We start from the raw sequence: 20,346 nt of genomic DNA on the forward strand, positions 1-20,346 counted from the left end.
GCAACATCAAGCTAAACTTCACCACTTGCTAAGCAAGTACTCCACTTGATTAATTGATTTAAAGGGAATTTACTTGGAGCAACCCACGAACCATTCACCTCCTTAAGCAAATTCAAACAACAACTTAAACTTAGATTGAGCTAACCTAAGCAGAAACAAACCTTAAACTACTTGTAATTTCGAGTTTAAGTGGAAGTCTAAGGCATGATTCGTACCGTGAGCTTCCCCGAGCTTTTTATCCCTCTCTTCTCTCAGATCATCTCCCTCTCTTTTCTCAAATCCTTTGCCCCTTCCCGTTAAGCCGAGCCCTAACCTTCCTCTCCTCGATTCTTCCCCCGTTCCTCATCTTCAGGCGAGCTCCATCTCGACTCTCACGTTCCATCTCGTTCTCGCTCTTTCTCTCTTTTGGTCTGTTTCTCGATACTTTTCTCTCTCTATTTTCTTTCTTTGTTTTCTCCATCCCAAAACAAAATAAAGAAGGAAAGGAAAAGAATGAAAATAAAAGAAAGAAAGAAATGTGTGGCGGTGGATGGGGATTGCAGGGGAAAATGAGGGCCGCGTGGGGCCCTTTCTTCCCTTTCTTTTTTTTTTTAGCCGCATAAAATTATGGTATATAATATACATATATAAGCATATGTATGTATATCTGTGTATGCATATTTGAAAAAATAAATACCAGGTCTCACAATTCACCACAGTTGAAAATGACAGACGAGAAGACTTGCTCAAATTACAAAATATGCAAAAATCATTAAAAGATGTCTGTTTTGGAATCAATTTCTAGATTGAATGACTTCCATAACATGTTTATTCAGATGACCAAGCCCACGATGCCAGAGCTCGGGATGAGTGTGGACAATAGAGAGAGCCTTCGAGAACCCTAATGACATCGAATAAAGAGGACCTCTAGAAGGACAGTTGAGCAGTATCTTCCTTGTGAGATTGTCCTTAATAAGGAAATACTTATCAGTAAAGACAACATGACAATGATTATCTTGACACAACTTTTACAGCGAAACAAGATTATAGTCTAAGGATGGATGAATGACACGATTTAATTTAAGAGTTTTATGAGGTGTAACCATAGTGGCCGAACCAATGTTTGCAATAGGCAGTGAGGATCCATCTGCAGCTATAACTTTATCAAAGCCACAATATGGAGTTAAGTTCGATAAAATACCTTCATTAGCTATCATGTGAGACAAAGCACCCAAATCAAGATAAGCGTCAGCCGATGAGGACTCATTGAGGGATATAGCATCAAGAGATTTAAGTGGATCATAGAACTGATGACGATTGAGGTAATCGATACACTGAATTGCGATATGTCCAACCCCGTTGCAGAATTGACAAATCACTGTAGAAGGGCCATGACCAAGTAATCCATCAGTAACATTAAGTGATGCATTAAGCTAGGATCTCACCGAGTTTGGAGAATGTAAAGGCTGATTAAAATGTCCCGAATAGGAGCCTCTACCACGTCCTGATGATAGTTGTCCGCTGCCAAAGGAGTTTGTTGGAAAGCCACCAGTAGATGCCGAATCATATGAGCATGATTATGGTAGAATCCTTGATTGTTTCGGCCACCCTTGCCCCTGTAGTAGTTGCCCCCATGATTGTTCTTGCCACCACCACATCCAACCTGACCCTTGCGATTGTAAGATTGACGGTTTTGGGTTTGGATTTGAAGGGCAATGTTGAGAGTAGTATTTGAATCAGAACAATAGGAGCTGATTGATATCGGTGGATCATTCATTCTTGGTGTAGCAGTTTTGTGTAAAGATCCTCAAAATCGAGGTGACCGTAACTGAGAGACAGAAAGGTGATGAAATTAGTAGACTGACTCGAGAGACCGGCTAGGACAATGGAGATAAGATCTTCATCAGAAAAAGGTCGACCATTTTCTTTCAACTAGTCAATGTAAGGTTTTATATCATTTAGATACTTCTCAACCCCTTCATCAGTGAGCTTGACTTGAAAGAGATTGGACTTAATATCAACAACACTGGCACGGGATCGCTTAACGAATCTGTTATGGAGGGTTGTCCAAATGGCTTTGGCAGTAGGGAGATTATGTATAGCTTCAAGAAGGTTTTCAGATGTGGTGGCGAAGAGCCAACAACAGATACACTCATATGTACGATACCAACTCAAAAAGGCAAGATCAGTAGGAGAAAGGAGATGGGATGTTGGCATCGACATGATCATATAAACCATGGGAATTAAGGAGCGTAGAAAAGAGGGACTTCCATACTAGATAATTTATGTTGTTCAATTGGACAGTAACAACGTTGGCGATATTGGGAGCGGTGACAGGACCAATCACGGGAGTCACTAGAACAAAGGTGGCAAGATCAATTACAGGCGAAACCTGTTGAGAGGAGGAGAGAGCATCCGAGCCATCTGAAATGTGCTGATCAGTGGGATCAACTATGATGGCCGTGGGGTTGACATGAGTAGAAGGGTCCATGAGAACGGCAGCAAATCAACAACAGTAATCAACCAGAAGATATCTCAGCCTCCACCCCTAAGTAAGAATTGAGTGAAATCACCTTTAATCCCCTCTGAATAAGATTGAGACTTTCTTTGGGGAAACCGTTGCTAGAGTAATTGGAATCGATTTTGAACTGGCAAGAGAGGGAGTTCTAGGGATTTGATTGGAAAGGAGGAGAAGAAGTCCACGAAGAAATTGTAGGGTGGATTGGCTAGAAGCGGTGGGAGAGGTAAATTTGAAAAAGAAAGAATTTGTGGATGACTGTGCTGATCAGTCTGTGTACTCTGTGGGGATTTAGGGATGACAATGCCGAAGGGGAGGAAGAACAAGAAGAGGGGTTGGAGGATGACGGCTGTGAGAAAAAATAATCCTAGGTATTAACCTAATTGTGGCTCTGATACCATGTGTATAAGTAGTGTTGTGCCCAATTAGGGTGTTTGGCTTTGTATATATACACACTAAGATAACTGTATAAAATTACAATATAGTCCCCATTTCACATATATATCCCTAATAGCCCCAATGAAGGGTTGGCTAGGGGAGTCGGCGTCGGGGAAGAAATGGGGGGAGGAGTCAGCGTCGGCAAGGAAGCCATGTTGGCTAGAGAAGTTACAAGTTGCAACCTTTCAGATGAAACGCTTGTGCAGTCGCCACCCCAATGCTGAGAAGAAGATGATGATGATGACCAAGGCAAAGGGCATGCAGACAATCATGTTACCAACTTCATCCTCGATGGTGGAAGACAAGGTTCATCCTTAACAACGATCGCCGGCGTCGCGTTCTTCATCTTCAAGTGAGGAAATAGGGAGAACTGTTCAGGGAGGAAGGTGGGAGGGAAGAAGAGGAATGTTCTGATTAAGGGTAGCAATTCGTGTCGTGTCGTGTCTAAACGGGTTCATGTCATCGAAGTCATAACCCGTACACGACACGATTATTAAACGGGTCAGGTTTTGGAAACACGAACACAACCTGTTTTATATCCGTGTCAACCCGGACACGACACGTTTAAACCTATTTATTGAAACGTGTCATAATAGGTACACGTATCCATACACGACACGATTATAACCGGTTACCCGAGCACGTTAACACAACCTGTTTATCTGTTCAATTCGGTTACCCGGACATGTTAACACGACTTGTTTATCTAACTAGGTTAACCATTCAACCCGGTTACCCGTTTAACCCGACCTGAAATTGATTCATATACTGATATACATACTCACTCCGCTCTGAAATTTGTACAGCTTTGAAATTGAACATGCTTCAGGAAGAATATACACTGAGGAGAGTAAAAAGACATATGATCATATCACCATTAATATTGCAACCCAAAAGCGCCGGAAATAGAATATCAATACACATGTAAGCATAAAAAGAAAAATGACCGCATAAATTCATCGATAGGCCAAGTCCATTAACTTCATCAAGTTACTTTGCATTTTGTACACGGGCATGAATGGGAAGGATCAGACCGATTCCACAAATCAGTTAAATTGCAAGTATTCAAGTTCAACAATCAGCAAAGCAGAGCTTCAAAATTAGAAGAAATAAAACAAGCAGCAAAGCAAAGCAGGGAAGGGGAGTGTAGCGAAGCGGGGTCTGCAGAGCAGCCAGCAGGGACACCCGAGGTCGAGGTCGGGCAGTCGAGTCGGGGTCAAGGTCGACTTCGTCTGAGGTCCAGGTGACGTCGCTTCATCTGAGGTCGAAAAGAGGGCTCGAGGGTCGCGGGGTGGTAGTCGCGGTCGCAGGCTCGAGGTCGTTGGGCTAAGGTCGTAGGGTCGAGCCGGGGTCGAGGTCGTGAGGCCGAGTCGGGGTCGAGATCGACTTCGTATGAGGTCGAGGACTGAGGTGATGTCGCTTCTGTCTGAGAAGTTTGTCAGACAAAGGGAGCGGGATTGTCTCAGTTTGTTGTGTTTTGATGCAGTCTAAGAAACGGGGTCTTTCGCTGGAGGAGAAAAGGGAGAAGATGCTTCAGATATTTTACGAGTCACAGGATTTCTTCCTTGTAAGTAATCTTTCACTTCTAGATTCGGGTTCCTCCTATCAATCAGCAAAGCCGGAAGTCTGATCTCTTTGGTTGCGTCGTTCGACTTCCCTTAGGTGTTAGTTGGTCAGCCTATCGTTTTCACTCCACCAACCTTTTGAGATGCAGATACGGTTGGTCATCGCATTGAAGTTATCTAGTCATTGTGTTCTTAACTATAGGCGGTAGATCTCTCCTAGCTGAAAGGGAAGAAATCGAAAATGCAGTCGTGTTCATCTTCCTATACAGCTGTCATGAAGCGAAGCCTCTTCTTCGAGCATGAATTCTGACAAAACGAGATTTAACAAATAAATGGGGAAATTTCTTACTGAAAAGAACAAATGGATGTAGAAAGCCCTGCCGGCCAAATTGCTTAGGAAGACAGCAAATACTCTTATCTCTTGAAATGGGTCACAAATAGATCGTTCTCAATATCACTGGTCAGAGCAGCCTTCGTTTGTGATTGCTGGAATCATTGTGTAGTTTCTTCATATTCTGAATCCCATCCAATTGTCGATGCAGCTAAAGGAACTTGAAAAGTTGGGGCCCAGGAAAGGTGTGATTTCGCAGTCTGTGAAAGATGTTGTTCAGAGCTTAGTTGATGACGACCTTGTCTCAAAGGATAAGATAGGAACTACTGTAAGTGAACATGCTCCTGAATTTGCCTTCCCATTTTCGCATCCTGTTGTGAACTTGGTGCAATAGAAGGACTTCTGGGAAGTAAAGCTTGAGGGTGCTTCTCCTAATTGAGGATCGTGTAGTACACTTGGACTGTTAAGCTGTTGATGTAACACGCTTGGACTGTTATACTTGAGAGGATTGTCGCATTTCCTACATGTAACCTGCATGATATATGATTTGATGCTCCAGGTATACTTTTGGAGCCTTCCCAGCTGTGCAGGAAATCAGGTGAATTTGATTTTCCATCATATACTTCCTTCTAAGTTAAGCCATCCATCGTCCTCATCTTATTTCCAACTATATATCGTTTCTTTATTTACATTTTTTTCCTTTGCAGTTAAGGAATGTGAGCCGTAAACTTGAAGCTGATCTACAGAGCAGCAAGAAGCGGCTTCAAGAACTAACTGATCAGCGTCAGACACTAAAGAAGGGACGAGAGGAATCTGTAAGTTCATATCTTACTTGTTCCTGCAGTTTGACCGATTCTAATGTAAGTGATTGTTTTATTTTATCTTTAATTGTGGACTAGGATGAACGAGAGGAAGCACTAAGTGAACTGAAAGCAATCGAACAAAAGCACAATGAGCTGAAGGTTGTAGTACTTCTTGGTCCTTCTCGGGCGACAATCAAAAGGACAGCTTAAACTTACATTAGACAGTTCTGATGCTCAGGATGAGATGAAGCAGTATGCAGACAATGATCCAGCTGCCTTTGAAGCAAAGAGTTAAGCATTGATTATCCTACATATGGCTTCAGAATCCTTCATCCCCTCTCTATCAGACTTTCTAATACTTGCTCGCATCCTATCCAATTTTATGACATTTTGTTTCTGCATCATTCATTTTGATCAGAGGAAGCAATAGCGGTTGCCCATGCTGCAGCTAACCGATGGACAGGTATTACTACCTTGAAATTTCTGCTTTTGTTTCATCCCTAAATGATATATATATATATATTCTGGATTTGCAGAGCCTTTTCTTGTCAATTTTTCTTTATCATTGACCTTTGAAATCGGCAGATAACATTTTTACGCTGCGGCAGTGGTGCTCAAACAATTTTCCAGAAGCCAAAGAACAGTTAGAACACATGTACAAGGAGGTAAGTTCATAAAATGAACTCTTCTATCGAGCTCCATATGATTGGCTTGTCATACATCTGAGATTTGGAAGAACTATATCCAAAGAGAGTTTGATGTCTAAAAGATCTGCTGTTCTATTGCTATGTTTCACATCAATTGTGCTTCCTTGTTCTGCTGTTATCTCTTTTCTACTTGGGTGTTGATAATTTTCAATTTAACTGCAGATTGGGATAACTGAGGATTTCGAGTATTTGGAACTGCCATCTGCTGGTTGATTCAATAGTCTCAGCTCGAGACTACTTTTGATATCATTCTTCCCCATAATAGAAATAGCAGACTAAGAGAATCAAAACATTCTTGGGCGTGTGAAATTGTGCTTAATTTGAGTGTTGTACTCGATCAAAAGCCAGTCTTGTCAGTGCTCTCATCGACCTCTTGGTACATGTAATGTTTGCATCATTTCATAGCATGTGAGCGGCGCGCCCAGCAAATTGGTCAGGAATGTGAAGCTGGATACATAGTCTCTTCCTTTTTTGACGTCGTATGGCAGCTAATGATGTTTTCAATCAGTACTTGCAATTCCGCAAAACCCTTACACAATCTCACATGCTAATCCCAAGCCGTGACACGCAGCCAACCATAAATTCAAATGCATCTCGAGCTCGGTTACTCTAGCATTTGGTACTATGCCTCGCACTAATATTGTCTTGGAATTACTCCTTGGTAAAAGTAATCCGCACAATCCCTTATTTTCACATCTAATGTATGTTGTATCGCCCTGCAACGTACCAATTGGAAACAGATAATTCCATTGGTAATTGGTATCATTGATCCCAGGATGCACATTGATGTGTATTAATTTCGGAAACGTACTTACAAAAAAAATTAATTTCAGAAACGTTTCATCATTCTTTAGCATCTTAGCACAACTTTATTTATAAAGTAGGAATTAGAATTAGAATTAGAATTACCTCCCTTACATTTTGAAGAGAAAAACAATATTCTCAGGATAAAGTAAAGAAATCATATATTTACATAGATTCCATATGACATGACCAAGAATAGATACCCTGCTTAAATTCCCCGTTTACTTGCTCGGCAAGGTTTGCTAGTGGAGCGCAGTCTCATACTGGACTTGGACTCCACGGGTATTTCAATCCGACGTGGACGAATAAAAAACCAGATGCCAGTAGGATTCCGCCACGTGCCAACCTCTATAAAATGATGGTGATCCGACCCTCCGGGAGGACGTGATTTCAACGGGTCCCGCAACCCTCGACCCCTCCCGCCATCGATGGCAAAGAGAGGATACGAAGTTTAGGGTTTACGGGTCAGCCCACTCTAATGGAAGCGCCGCCGGTGGTGCAAATGGCTGCCGCCACCCTCGGCGACGGCGCCACCGTGGCCAAGCACGAGTTCTCGGACCTTTCCCCATCAGGTCGATCGTCTGCCGCCCAGACGGCGGCGCGGGGCTCGCCGGCCAGCGTGTCAGGGTCGGCGGCTGGGTGAAGACTGGCCGGAAGCAGGGCGGCGGGTCGTTCGCTTTCCTCGAGGTGAGCGACGGCACGTGCCCCGCGAACCTCCAGGTCATTGTGGACTGCGGCGTGGCGGATCTCGGGCAGCTCGTCCCGACGGGCACTTGCGTGGCGCTGGACGGCGTGCTGAAGATCCCTCCCGAGGGGACGAAGCAGAATATCGAGCTCCGTGTCGAGGAGGTTGTCCATGTCGGACCGGTTGACCCGGCCAAGTACCCATTGCCAAAGACCAAGCTCAAGCTCGAGAACCTCAGGGACGTCGTACATCTCCGCCCGAGGACTAACACGGTAACCTTAATTTCGTCAAGTTCGATTCTGTGTCTATGCAAATGCCATTCTTTCCTTGAAGCGCGATATGAGTTGCTATGGATTCTGCACGATGAGCTGAGAATCAATGCTTGTCTTTCAGATATCTGCAGTGGCTCGGATTCGCAACGGCATTGGCCTATGCAACCCATACGTTCTTTCAGAAGCATGGCTTCCTATACATTCACACTCCGATCATTACAACGAGTGACTGCGAGGGTGCCGGTGAAATGTTCCAAGTGACAACTCTGATCAGTGATGCCGAGCAGCTGCTCAAGTCTCCTCTTCCAACTGAGGCTGACATCGAAGCTGCTAAGCTTGCCATTGACGAGAAGGGAGCGGAGGTTTCTCAGCTGAAAGCTGCTAAAACGGGCAAACCAAAGATTGATGCTGCTGTGGCTGAGTTGCACAAAGCCAAAGAAAATCACTCGAGGCTTGAAGAGAGATCAAAACTTAAACCCGGTGTCCTCCCTGTGAAAGATGGGAAGATTGATTATTCGAAAGATTTTTTTGACCGGCAAGCCTTCTTGACTGTCTCAGGGCAATTGCAGGTGGAGACTTTTGCTTGTGCTGTCAGTAGCGTGTATACTTTCGGGCCGACTTTCCGTGCTGAGAACTCGAACACTTCGAGGCATTTGGCAGAGTTCTGGATGGTGGAGCCTGAAATAGCTTTTGCTGAGCTGAAGGTAAAAATTCCGAGCCTTTATCATCTGCTTAATCGTAGTGATACTTCCAGCTGATGGTCGCATTGGTTTTTATAGTAGTTGGAGTGTGTGCTGGATATTTGTCTGGCATGAATATGGGAAAATTTAGTTATTAAATTCCTGATGTTTTTGAAGGACGATATGAACTGCGCGGAGGCGTACGTGAAATTTCTGTGCAAATGGTTGCTTGACAACTGTCTTGATGACATGGAATTCTTGGCCAAGAACTATGACAAAGGCTGCATCGATCGACTAAGAATGGTTGGTTCTACTCCCTTTGAGCGGGTTTCATATACGGAAGCAGTCGCCATGCTAGAGGAGGCTGTAAAGGGTGGTAAAGAGTTTGAGAATAAGGTGGAATGGGGAGTGGATCTAGCATCTGAACATGAAAGGTATGCTTCTTGATTAGAACAATGTTTGCTCTCGTGATAGGTACTAAAGATATTATTGTCCAACTACAGATACTTGACTGAGGTGATATTTCAAAAGCCCGTTATTGTGTACAATTACCCTAAAGGAATTAAAACGTTCTATATGAAGCTTAATGATGACGGGAAAACTGTGGCAGCTATGGATGTCCTTGTACCCAAGGTTGGTCCACTCTTTTACTGTAAAACTCATATATTAAGAAATCAGTCTTACTGATTCCTGGGACTGTAGGTGGGAGAACTGATTGGTGGAAGCCAAAGGGAAGAGCGCTACGAGATTATCAGGGACAGGTAACAAGTCGCTTTTACTTGCTCTTATGGAATGCTGGCTAATTTGGGATATATTGTTTTAACTGCAAACCATCTTTTCTACTTTCAAGTTTTGCTTGCAGACCGATTTGCACCTTGAAGTTTGCATGTCACTTATCTTTGCCTTGTAGTCTTGAGTTTAAGGTCACGCATGCTGAATAGTACAATACTTTAATTTTTATTTGATTCCGCGTATAATCCACAACATATTTTAGAAAGCTGCGCCAGGAAGAAAAAGAGAGTGAGGTTGCCGAGATTGAATGAGTTGCTGAGAGGTGATGTATAGTCAGGAAGAATGTATAGTCAGGAAGAATGGTGTTAGCTATATGGTGCTAAGTAGAACAAAATTTGGCACTTGAAGGTAAGTTGTCAAAAGAAAAAAAGGGTCTCAACACCAAACTTAGAACAGCATGGTGCAGATTGTTAAAACCTATACAGACAAACTTAAAGGTGCAAAAATTAATTGATCTTGAAAGGACCTCCAAATTTTTGTTGAATCTGCAGTTCTCTTTATTTCTTTTTTGTTTTTAAATTTGTTGGCATTTTTTTTTACAGGATTACTGAGATGGGGCTGCCTCTTGAGCCCTATGAATGGTACCTTGACCTTCGACGTTATGGTACTGTAAAGCACAGTGGGTTTGGGTTAGGTTTTGAGCGGATGATTCTATTTGCTAGTGGTATTGATAACATCAGAGATGTTATTCCGTTCCCTCGATACCCAAACAGAGCAGATCTCTGAGTTCATTATGCTTAGTTTTCTGCTACAGCTGCTATTATTATTTGCTCTTCTTGTCTAAGGGAAAGCAACTCCTTACATAGCCTTTACTCTTCGAGTTATTTTTGGCATGAATGATGGCATTATAGATGAATTTAGAAGCAGTGCTTATCTGCAGTACCCCTCTTGTTGAATACAGATTAACCGACTTGCCCAATTACAGTAGAAAAGTTATTATAGAAGGATGGTTTGTAATTTTCTGTCTTGTATTGTAAAAAATGACTGGTTTATAGGTGTGGCCTTCAGAAATGTGGAATCATTATGTTTCAGAAAAATTATGGCTCAAGCAAGATGGCACCAATTTTGCTTTCTTAGCTTTGATGCAGAGCTCTCCAGATATTCATTAGTTGATGACAAGGAATGCATGCTTAAGTAAAGCTATGCGAAAGGCTCGTGAGTGTGTGCAGGCCGAGTTATTGGTTATCGTATTGAAAGCCAATCAAATATGTAAGGTATAAGTTATTCCATTATAGCCTTTATAAAGTTAATTCCTTACTTAGACTTCTACATATTTATAGCGTTATATATGGAAATAATCCCTTACCTTGAAAATATTGAGCGATCTTAATATTCGGCTCACTCAAGTGAATGTACTTAATTCCATTCCACGAACAAAAAGACTAATGAACAATTAAAAAAAAGAAAAAAGAGAGACAGAAAGACTGAACAATATATTAGATTTCATGTATTACATCATTGTATATATTTCAACAGTAGAGAGTTCTTGACATATTTGCACAGAAACCTCGCCTTCTACTTAATGTCGAAATATCTCCCAAATAATCGATTTGTAATATAAATTACTCACCTCGAGATGATGGAGGCCTCATATGGTTTTATGACTCCTTTTATAGTTTTCATTTGGGACAGCTGATGAACTTTCCTGCCCAAATTTTCCTCCTAACCGGAGATGGTAAAGCTAAAAACGGTGGTTTCTCTAGAGCACAACTCGTCTATAGATATTCAATAATAAAATCCAATCAATTATAAAATGCAAATCATAAATATATGGCTCGTGACTTTTCGTGAATTCTAATCCTTTCGGCTTCTTGAACGGGGTTTGCAACTTGATATCGTGTCAACTGTCACATGATCTTGATGGTGACTTGAAAGATCTTAAACTAGAGATCTACTCCGTCCTACTCGGCACATTTCGATAAATCGTCTCTGTTTCTGTAATATTGTATATAGATAGGGGAAGGGCCATATTGAATGCAAGACGAGGCATTCACCGCATTCATAAAGTTCTCCCTATGTTGCTTTTGAGTTGAGTTTGGATTAACAAATTGTCCTGGTTTGGTTTCTATCAGTGAATGATAATATAGTTGGAATCTGATAGCTAGCGTGTACCAAAACCCCTCTCTGCTTCACGATATGTGCTGTTCTTTTGACAAACCCGAGCTGGGAATTTCGGATGAGAAGCAATAACATCGGGGAAGTATTGATCCGACTTGCAAACGTAGGAACCTATGTTGTATTCGCTTCGGCCTCAGGCTTCCAGTAAACACAGTAATATTCTCATGGCGAGTGGAAAGAGAGAGCTGGCGCTGTTTGGGTACAGACTGAGCACGGATGCCATTCGACTTCTGTGCACTAGAAGGGCACAAGCAGCTTACTCTGTCCATTCGTACATGGAAAAGCCTTGTTTCTCTCAACGTATAGGATAGTGGAACTTTCTTGCTCGTCGAATCAATGCGAGAGTTCGGCTTTCATTCTATACAATATCATGCAAATAAACCGTTCGACTTTGAAGCACAACGAATGTATCTGAGGAGTTTTGCCCCCTTCGTTTTCAAACATGGGGGACAGTGATGATAATTCTCGATTATATTACATGCGAGGGAAGAATCAACACCTGCATTCCCATTTTCATATTTCTCTCTTGAACCCTGCTTGACATTTCCACTGATAAGTCTTTCAGAAAAATCTAAGGGGGCATATCTTCCTTGAGGCATAAGCCTATCAATGTTAATTGAATCATCAATCTCGTAAGGTGACCTTGGCTGCACTTCAGGTCGAAAAAGTACAAGAGTTGAACAAAGTGGGTAATTGCCGCCACAGTGCAGGACCTGATCAATACTGCTAATTGATTCAATTTGGCAGGATGATCCTTGAGTCTATCAGAAGAAGATGCATAGAAGAACAAAGAAGTTGGCCGTGCTGGAGTCACTGTCTGAGTGGCCTGACAGAGAGTTTGCAGAATGACTGAGATTTTCCTAACGCTGGACGTTAACTATAGCTCATAAGTCGCCCAAATGTGATAACAACAACCGTACGAGATGACAGTTTCACCATGTAATAGATACTTGAGATGACAATAAGATGAAGGTGGGTTTTTCGAAACTAGAAATAGCAGGTAAGGTAATAAAGACTGGATAGATATTTATGTAAATTATGTTTTTGTCTATAAACAAATGGTTTACACTACGAGATTTTACCACACAAACTCAAAGGGCTTCCGAAAGAGCAGAAATTAACTTCAAATTCCTTGCAGCAGTTACAATTTATTTTTGGAGATGGCATGGATAAACACGCACATGTTTGAAGCTAAGTCAATACTTGCTAATAATAAATGTTTTAGACATGCAAACTGAAAACAAGTTGATGCAGAGAGCCAGTGGCCGTGAATACAGACTTCCTCCTGTCAAGACGACAGCCACATTGAAAACATTTCAAAGATAAAATACAAGAAGGGTAAAAAGGAAGCTTAAGTTGAGAAGCATAGTGATCCATATAATTACAAGCGAGGTCATGAATTCTTAAGCAATTATCTGACTGTAAATTAGAATGAGATGAATACATGCATAACTATTGACTGACGTAATCGATCAGCTTAACTTGTTTGAAATCAAACTAGTAAACCTATGCTAGACTTGCTAAGCTTACATTCTTCCTAAAGTCATTTAGCATTTGCGCAATTAAGGAAAATTCCAAGTCAGTCTTGCGGATATCTCAAGAAGGCACGCGATGGGATCGAACTATTTGCTAATTCTCAAAAGATGAGGGCCGGAGGGAGGGCCAAAGAGCAGCCATGAACCAAGCGCAAGAACTTGAATTCTGGAACTAGATGCCCCTTGTTAGTAGAAGTTCAAATTGCCCGTTTTTATTAAGAATTAACTATTAAGATATTAGGAATATATACCTATATATAGAGTAAACTAATAATTTGTCCGATATTACATCAAATTTGTTCTCAAAAAATATTTTACATCAATTTTGACCTCGACCGATTAAATGTAGACCATATTGCCTCTTCCGTCATCTTCCGTTAAGAATTTGATAAGAAATGCTAATTTCTCATTATTTCTTACCTCTTTTTATTCTTTATTTCTCTCTATGCATTTCGTTACAATATAATATCCGTTCTTTCCTTTTATTACAGTAGTTTGTCTTAAATAAAAAATGTAAAAAGAAAGTCAGAAAATTTTCTCCCTCGATTTCCAGAGTCCACGCTGTCCAATCTGATATGCCCTCCCTTTCTCTTCACAAAACCAAGAAGACGATGAAAAACAAACTCATACATTCAAATCGATCAAAAACAAACTCCGGAATCCCCCGCCCCAGCATCAGCGGTACCTCCTCAGGGACGTCGTCGCAGGCTCCATCACCAGCATTCTCTCCGAGGCGATGCTCCTCTCGAACCCGAAAGAGTAGGATCTCTTCGGCATGAAGTCCCTGAATCGATCGTCGGACCCCGGGTTCACTCTCCTGGGGGATGGCTCCTCACTAATCTCTCCAATAGCCGAAGAGGAGGGGGTAGATCGGAATTTCCATCGCCAACCCAACAGACCCCTGCCTCATTCCATCTTCTGCCACCACCGTAGCGGCTGCTTCCAGTCTGCGCCGCCTCTTTCCTCAGTAAAATTTGGCTTCTCAATCCGACAACCGTCTCAGCAACCTTTGCTCATCTCTGATGTCGTCCTCCTTCTCTCACCGGCTGCCCCTTCCATTAACCATGCTCGAGCCACTGCATCGACTCAAATGAACATCTGCAACGAATTCTATCTCCATCGTCGATCAGGTCGATTCATCGATGAGGTCGACTAACGTGCTTTGATTAGAGTTAGGCAGCTGGGGGACATGAACTTGGGGGTTATTGATTTGTGGTTCAGAGATTTGGGGGTTAACGATTGAGTCCAGATAGCAAGGGCCCGCGGGTTACAGAGGAAAGGAAAAAAAATTAAAAGAAAAAACAAGAAATAAATAGAAGAGATGGATGGAATAATAACAAATGAAAAAAAATAATAAAATAACGTCATATCAGGTCGAATTACGGGACATTAGAGGATTCCGTTGACTTTTTAATGGCAGATAGACGGAAGGGATAATATGATGGACATTTAATATATACATTTAATGTAATGTCGATCCCTCGAGAGGTAAATCGGTGGTTCACTCATCTCTATATAACCGTGAAGAAAATAAATATTGGAAATACATGCGATATCTTCTCGGAATATTACAGAATTAGTGCTAGTTGATGTAATCTTGTACATTATCTTATCGTTTATATTTATTTATACACTATAATGAAATTTGGAGATTATAAGGAAGGTCTTTTATATAATTCACTTTCTTAAAAACTTCTTGAAAAAATTGTGCACCATAAAACTTCTTAAAAAATAAGTTTAATTAATAATAATCACATAATTAAGAATATAAAACTGTATTTTTATATCTATATATATTTTCTTTTAATTCTTATATAATAATACAGCCCAAGAATCTCCAATTTTTTGCTAAGTCAATATGTGGACATTATTATTTAGAAGTTTTTTTTTTCATTACATACATATATATTCCTATGCATAACAAATCCGCCTTTTGTATTATCCATTATATTATTACGATTATAAAGAGAATTAGAGGGGGCTTTGGTCACTTTCTTATTTCTATATTCTCATGTTGCATTTTCTATTTCTTTTTTTTCTTTTTGATTTTTTTGGTAGATCAGGTTAGGTATATTCTTTTAATTATCATCATCATCATCTAAGAATCATTTATTTCTGAATTAAGATGATAAATTTACTCACATATATTACCCACTAACTTCTCTTTTTCACTCACTCTTTCCTCCCAATTTTTCTCCCCCTCGCCTCTCCCTCCTCTCTCTCCTCTTCATTGTATTCGTTCTTTCTTCATTAGTTAGGCAATTTATTTTTTTGGGTTAATTACCTAAAAAAATACAAACTTTTCACATTTTATCAATTTTAGTACGAATTTTTTTGACCTAAAAATGCATAAACTATTAGTTTGGTATCAATTTTAGCACGTCTCAATATTTCCGTTAATTTAAACGAGAATCTATGGCCATACCCTCCGATCGAGGTAGGGGTGGCAATGGGCCTCGATAAGGTCCTCATTGCCTGAATTTGAAAAAGGAAAAAGTAAAATTGAGAAAATAATGAATGGATAAAGTAATGGAAGTCTCATTGGCGGCCACCATCCCCCTAATTGAGGTCATTGGAGACCTTTACCATCATAGGCAATTCTGATTGAGCGAGCAGTGGTTGTCGTTGAGACCCACCGATTGAAAAAATGAAAGTCATGCTAGCATTGATATCAATTGATAATTTGTACATTTTTATGTCAATAAAAAAGTTCGTGCTAGAATTGATAAAATGTGAAAATTTTGTATTTTTTAGGTAATTAATTCCATTTTATATATTTTTTAATGATTCCATTATTTAATTTAATCATTACATTATGATTAAAACTATCTATTACATATAAAATAACATACTCATCTATCATATATTCTTGAATTTATAATTAAATTGGTCCGCATAGAGCGAGTACACCTCTAATGTTGATTAGAACAACAGATACAATCATTTTTTACTCTACTCTCGTCTTCGGGATTATTTCAAATCATCAACTGGTCTCGACATGGATATCGTTCTAATTCCCATGGCACGAAATCTAACTACAAGCGTCTCACCCGTCCTCAGTAGTCAGTTCGACTGAGTAGTGTGCAGGTATTTTATATGGATTAGTGTGCAATAAAAAACTGTAACGAGAAGAATAATGTATACAATAAATTTTTGTCTTTTATTTATAATATATATGGCACTTTAAAATTAAAAATATCATATATCTAGATAAACTTTTCTTGATTATCGAAAAACTCATTAATTTTTCAGTATATTATTTACTTGATATGTATTACATATAATTAATATAGACATATAACCAAAACTCAAAACTCATCGAACATGATACAAACAAAATCTAGTTAAAATTCATTAATTCACATAATTTAGCATATGTGGCACTTCTTGCTCTCGTTCTTCGACTTTTATATGTTATAGTGCGATGCAGTGTCTCAAAAATATGTCAAAACTTCACATAAAAAGAGAGAAATCTCAGCGAAAAACACATGGAAACAGATCAAAGGAGCTTCTTCTCTTTACTGGACTTCGTAAAATCTTCAGACAGCCTCCATTGTTTCCAATTGCTGTATATTGCGAGCAACACGAACTGAACAAAGCATAACATCATCATCATTGCTTCGAACAGAAAAGGGTACTTCTTAGGAGGGGTCACAGTCAGATAAACAATATGCAGAGAAAACGAGCATAGAAGAGCAACTCCTATCAAATATCGGAACGCAGCAGAAGATTTCCCAACTTCCAAATCCTTGCTTCCCGGCATTGTGTTGAAGAAAAGGATGAAGAGAGCATAGAGAACAATATATGGTAGCGTAAGTCCGTCACGATGAAGAAGAGGAAACATAGAGAGTAGAGCAAAATGAGTAAGCCACTTGTAGAGAAAAGGTTCGTCTCTGGCCAGTAAACTTGCTGGCAGTAGCGGCAACAAAATCGACTTCTCGTGCACTGAACATTTAAGAGAAGAATGAAACAATCATATTCCCATTTGAACAACACAACAATAAATCCTGAATGAGGAAAGAGAGATACTTATGTTTCTAACCTTGGAAGGAGAACAAGTAGAAAGAGAGAGAAGTGTTGAGCATCGAGTACAGAAATCCCTTGCCACTCGGAGCCCGAATTTGCTGAATCATGGAAGGCAGGAAAGTCGAGACAGTTGCTATGAGGCTTAGAAGCTTCAGAGACTGAGTCATGAATAACCGCTTCCACTTTATGAGAATGGAAGAGGCGCACCAGAAGTTGGCCACATAATCTTCGTATATTCCTCTCTCAAAGGGAGCGAGACGAGAAACAACCTGATAGAAAACCACAATCGAGATTGAAGAGCAAGAAACAAATACAACAAAGAAAGAAAGATAATATACATATACATACATATATATATATATACATACTTATATGTGTGTGTGTGTGTGTATATATATATATATATATACACACACATATACTTCCACTGCTTACCCTTAAAATGGCATCTGAGGAATGAAGGTACGGCCACCAGACAATAGCAAATGTTCCAAGGACCACGAGACCGAGTTTGTAAACCTCGAGAATAGGGTTACGACGTCTTAGGCATTTTCCCAAGAGATGGGCGAAAAATGCGGGGGCGTAGTATGCACTCATCTACACCCAAAATTGACAAGAACACCCAAATTATCACTCTTACAAGAGAACATGCGATGGCTTTGCAAGATATGACTAGAGGAGTTAGGATCAAGAGTTGGAGAAATAAAGCAAGCCAATATTGTGTGGCAACAATGGTAACTATGTTCGAATTACGGTGTATGATAACCATCCAAATTAGTGGCAGCATTCAGTAAGGAATCAAGCACCTGCTTATGATTGAGAGCAAGACAGAATAGAGCAGAAGCCACAAGGTCTTTATGAGAGAAGATGGCTGCAACAGCTCCTACGGTGAAGCCTAGGCTAATACAATTGTACTGTGAACAACAAACCATGCCAGAGTGAGACTGGAACTTAAATTTCAAAGAACTTCAAATGAAGAAAGCAAGAACATCTTATCCAACAAAAAAGAAAAAAAAGCAAGAATGGGTGAAGGAGCGAAAGGTAGCCATATAAACACCTGAAAATGCCCATGGTCGATCAGGATCATGGCCGGGTTGATTAGAAGCATCGCGATGTGCCATGCTATATCGCAGGTATTTCTGCCCTTGCGACCATAGTAGTAGACGTACAAAAAGTAAAATACTGCAGGAAAGAACACTAAGGCATCGGAACTCAGAACTGTCCACCTCATAAGTAATTTCCTGCACAGAAGCAGAAACACACATAAAACATATCATTAGCTTCAGGAACAATCAAGTGCACAAAAAAAAAAAGAAAATGGCAGCAGCACAAAATGGGAGGCTGGAATCTCCTTTATTTTAAGAGCAAATTAAGCACACTCTATGGCCATAACCTGAAAAAAGAACTGCCAGCCTACAGCATTCTAAGACAAAATGTCAAAAGCAATAATGCTGGAGGTTGGAACAGGCTGTAAATCAACATATAACAGAAGCAAAGCAAGAACCACAACATCCCATGAGATTGGACAGGTAATATCTAGGAAAGTTCCTTCCACCAATATTAAGCAGCTGAAAACCCAGAAGTATCTAAGAAAGAATGCAGTGAGACCACGAAACTCCAAGAGATAGAAACATAGAAAAAGACCAAAATCTTCAAAACCACCAACACTTTGCTACAGCAGTATGATAAATTCATGAAGGAACAGGGACACTTCAAATTGCATAACATATCATTTCCACTGGAGATACTTCGATTAAATTGCAAATGAACACTTGTCATTAATGATCCACAAAATTGGCCCAAAAGAAAACAATGAATGACCTCAAATTCCTACTGTTCCCCATTAGCAATCTCCAGATGCAAGAAAGCTAACAAACCGCCAAAATGGAAGCTTGAGGAATCCTAACAGCAAAGAGACAGACAATTAAACAAAAGTGGGTTTACTTTTGGAGGCAACGCACCCGAGATAAGTCTCATATCCCCTGGAAGTGAAGAGGGCAACTGAGTCCGGATCAAAGAACCTAAGGAACAGGCCATGGAAGTAGCTCTGGTAGGCAGTGAGAGGAGGGTAGTCCAAACCCCAGTAGCTGAGGTCGTTGCTGGTGCTGTTGGTGTACCAATCCTTAGGAGGCAGATTCAGGGTAATCTCCATCCAATGCCTCTGAGCCTCAAAGTCTCCGAATTTGGGAGGATTCCCTGCTCCCGAGTAAGAGTGGAGGGACACCGCCGCTCGGATCAAGAGCCCGAAAAGGGACACGACCAAGAACACGGGTCTGGTTCCTCTGTGAACCAGCCACTGCCAATTAGCCTCGCTGCTTTTGGGCATCGCATCGGCCGCCTCCACCTTCCTCTTCTTCTTCTTCTCCATCCGTCTCAGAACCCTTTTGCTTCAATTGCTGCTTGACCCGTCCAAGGAATCGACTTTCCGAATCGTAGAAAGAGATCAGGAATTTGGCTCTTCTGCTATGCAATCGATGTTTGGGGATTGGTTGGCTGGACAAGACAGGACAACAATGGAGTTTCAAACAGGAATTTGCTTCAGAAAAGAAACTAGTAATTTTTCACAGAGTAATTAGAGCGTAAAAGAAATGACGGGAGATGTTTGAGAATCATGTTTGGAGGAATATAAAGCCGAATTTTATTCTTAAAAATTATAAATTAATAAAATTAAAAGTGCAAAAATAATATATTATTTTACCTTATAATTAAAATGAATAGATTTATTTTTTTAAAGTAATCTATTTAAAATTTATGGATATATAAATAACCTGAAAGAAATTCGTATCTTAAAATACCATTTACAATTATCGAGTAATGTTTTTCATTTATAAGGAAAGAATCTTAATTATGAATAAATATGTACCAATAATATGGACTAATTAAAAATGATTTGTTGAATTTGATCTAACTGAAAAGTGCAACAAAATACGTTTAATGGAACTATAAGGATAGCCACCGTGGAGTTAAAGGTTTCAAGAACGAGATTAGATAGAGCTTTATGTTGTTCACCTCAACTTTTAAATATTATAACGATTAATGATTTTCGTGCTCAAGGGAATAATTATAATGATGAAGCATCTATGTTAAATAAGT

The 20,346-nt window shown here is 40.3% G+C and overlaps 2 protein-coding genes and 1 pseudogene across 2 annotated transcripts; 2 read left to right on the forward strand and 1 right to left on the reverse strand.

The window, feature by feature from the left end:
- The first annotated feature begins 5,342 nt into the window (after positions 1–5,342).
- On the forward strand, positions 5,343–6,554 carry LOC116193674 (meiotic nuclear division protein 1 homolog). The gene is made up of 7 exons (XM_031522416.1): positions 5,343–5,429; positions 5,539–5,646; positions 5,731–5,793; positions 5,873–5,924; positions 6,053–6,097; positions 6,220–6,299; positions 6,504–6,554. The coding sequence occupies exons 1-7, from the start codon at positions 5,367–5,369 to the stop codon at positions 6,552–6,554; spliced, it is 462 nt and encodes a 153-aa protein (XP_031378276.1). The 5' UTR covers positions 5,343–5,366.
- Positions 6,555–7,533: 979 nt separating this feature from the next.
- On the forward strand, positions 7,534–10,619 carry LOC116196334 (annotated as a pseudogene).
- Positions 10,620–16,552: 5,933 nt separating this feature from the next.
- On the reverse strand, positions 16,553–19,848 carry LOC116197619 (probable dolichyl pyrophosphate Man9GlcNAc2 alpha-1,3-glucosyltransferase). Its single transcript, XM_031527797.1, has 6 exons — positions 19,215–19,848; positions 18,311–18,494; positions 18,060–18,167; positions 17,689–17,850; positions 17,270–17,522; positions 16,553–17,172 (listed from the first exon to the last, which is right to left on the reverse strand). Exons 1-6 carry the CDS (start codon positions 19,619–19,621, stop codon positions 16,727–16,729), a joined length of 1,560 nt encoding a protein of 519 aa, XP_031383657.1. The 5' UTR covers positions 19,622–19,848; the 3' UTR covers positions 16,553–16,726.
- Between the last annotated feature and the right edge of the window lie 498 nt (positions 19,849–20,346).

The sequence above is a fragment of the Punica granatum genome, chromosome 2 (genome assembly GCF_007655135.1).
Source record: "Punica granatum isolate Tunisia-2019 chromosome 2, ASM765513v2, whole genome shotgun sequence".
NCBI lineage: Eukaryota > Viridiplantae > Streptophyta > Magnoliopsida > Myrtales > Lythraceae > Punica > Punica granatum.

Excerpts from the sequence above, each read along its gene's own strand:
- LOC116193674 (XM_031522416.1), top strand. The coding sequence starts at position 5,367 with ATGATATATGATTTGATGCTCCAGGTATACTTTTGGAGCCTTCCCAGC. Across the intron at positions 5,794-5,872 it reads AAAAGCACAATGAGCTGAAG|GATGAGATGAAGCAGTATGC; the intron begins GTTGTAGTACTT and ends TCTGATGCTCAG. Across the intron at positions 6,098-6,219 it reads TGCAGCTAACCGATGGACAG|ATAACATTTTTACGCTGCGG; the intron begins GTATTACTACCT and ends TGAAATCGGCAG.
- LOC116197619 (XM_031527797.1), bottom strand. The coding sequence starts at position 19,621 with ATGGAGAAGAAGAAGAAGAGGAAGGTGGAGGCGGCCGATGCGATGCCC. Across the intron at positions 18,495-19,214 it reads GGATATGAGACTTATCTCGG|GAAATTACTTATGAGGTGGA; the intron begins GTGCGTTGCCTC and ends GCTTCTGTGCAG. Across the intron at positions 17,523-17,688 it reads CCTCAGATGCCATTTTAAGG|GTTGTTTCTCGTCTCGCTCC; the intron begins GTAAGCAGTGGA and ends GTTTTCTATCAG.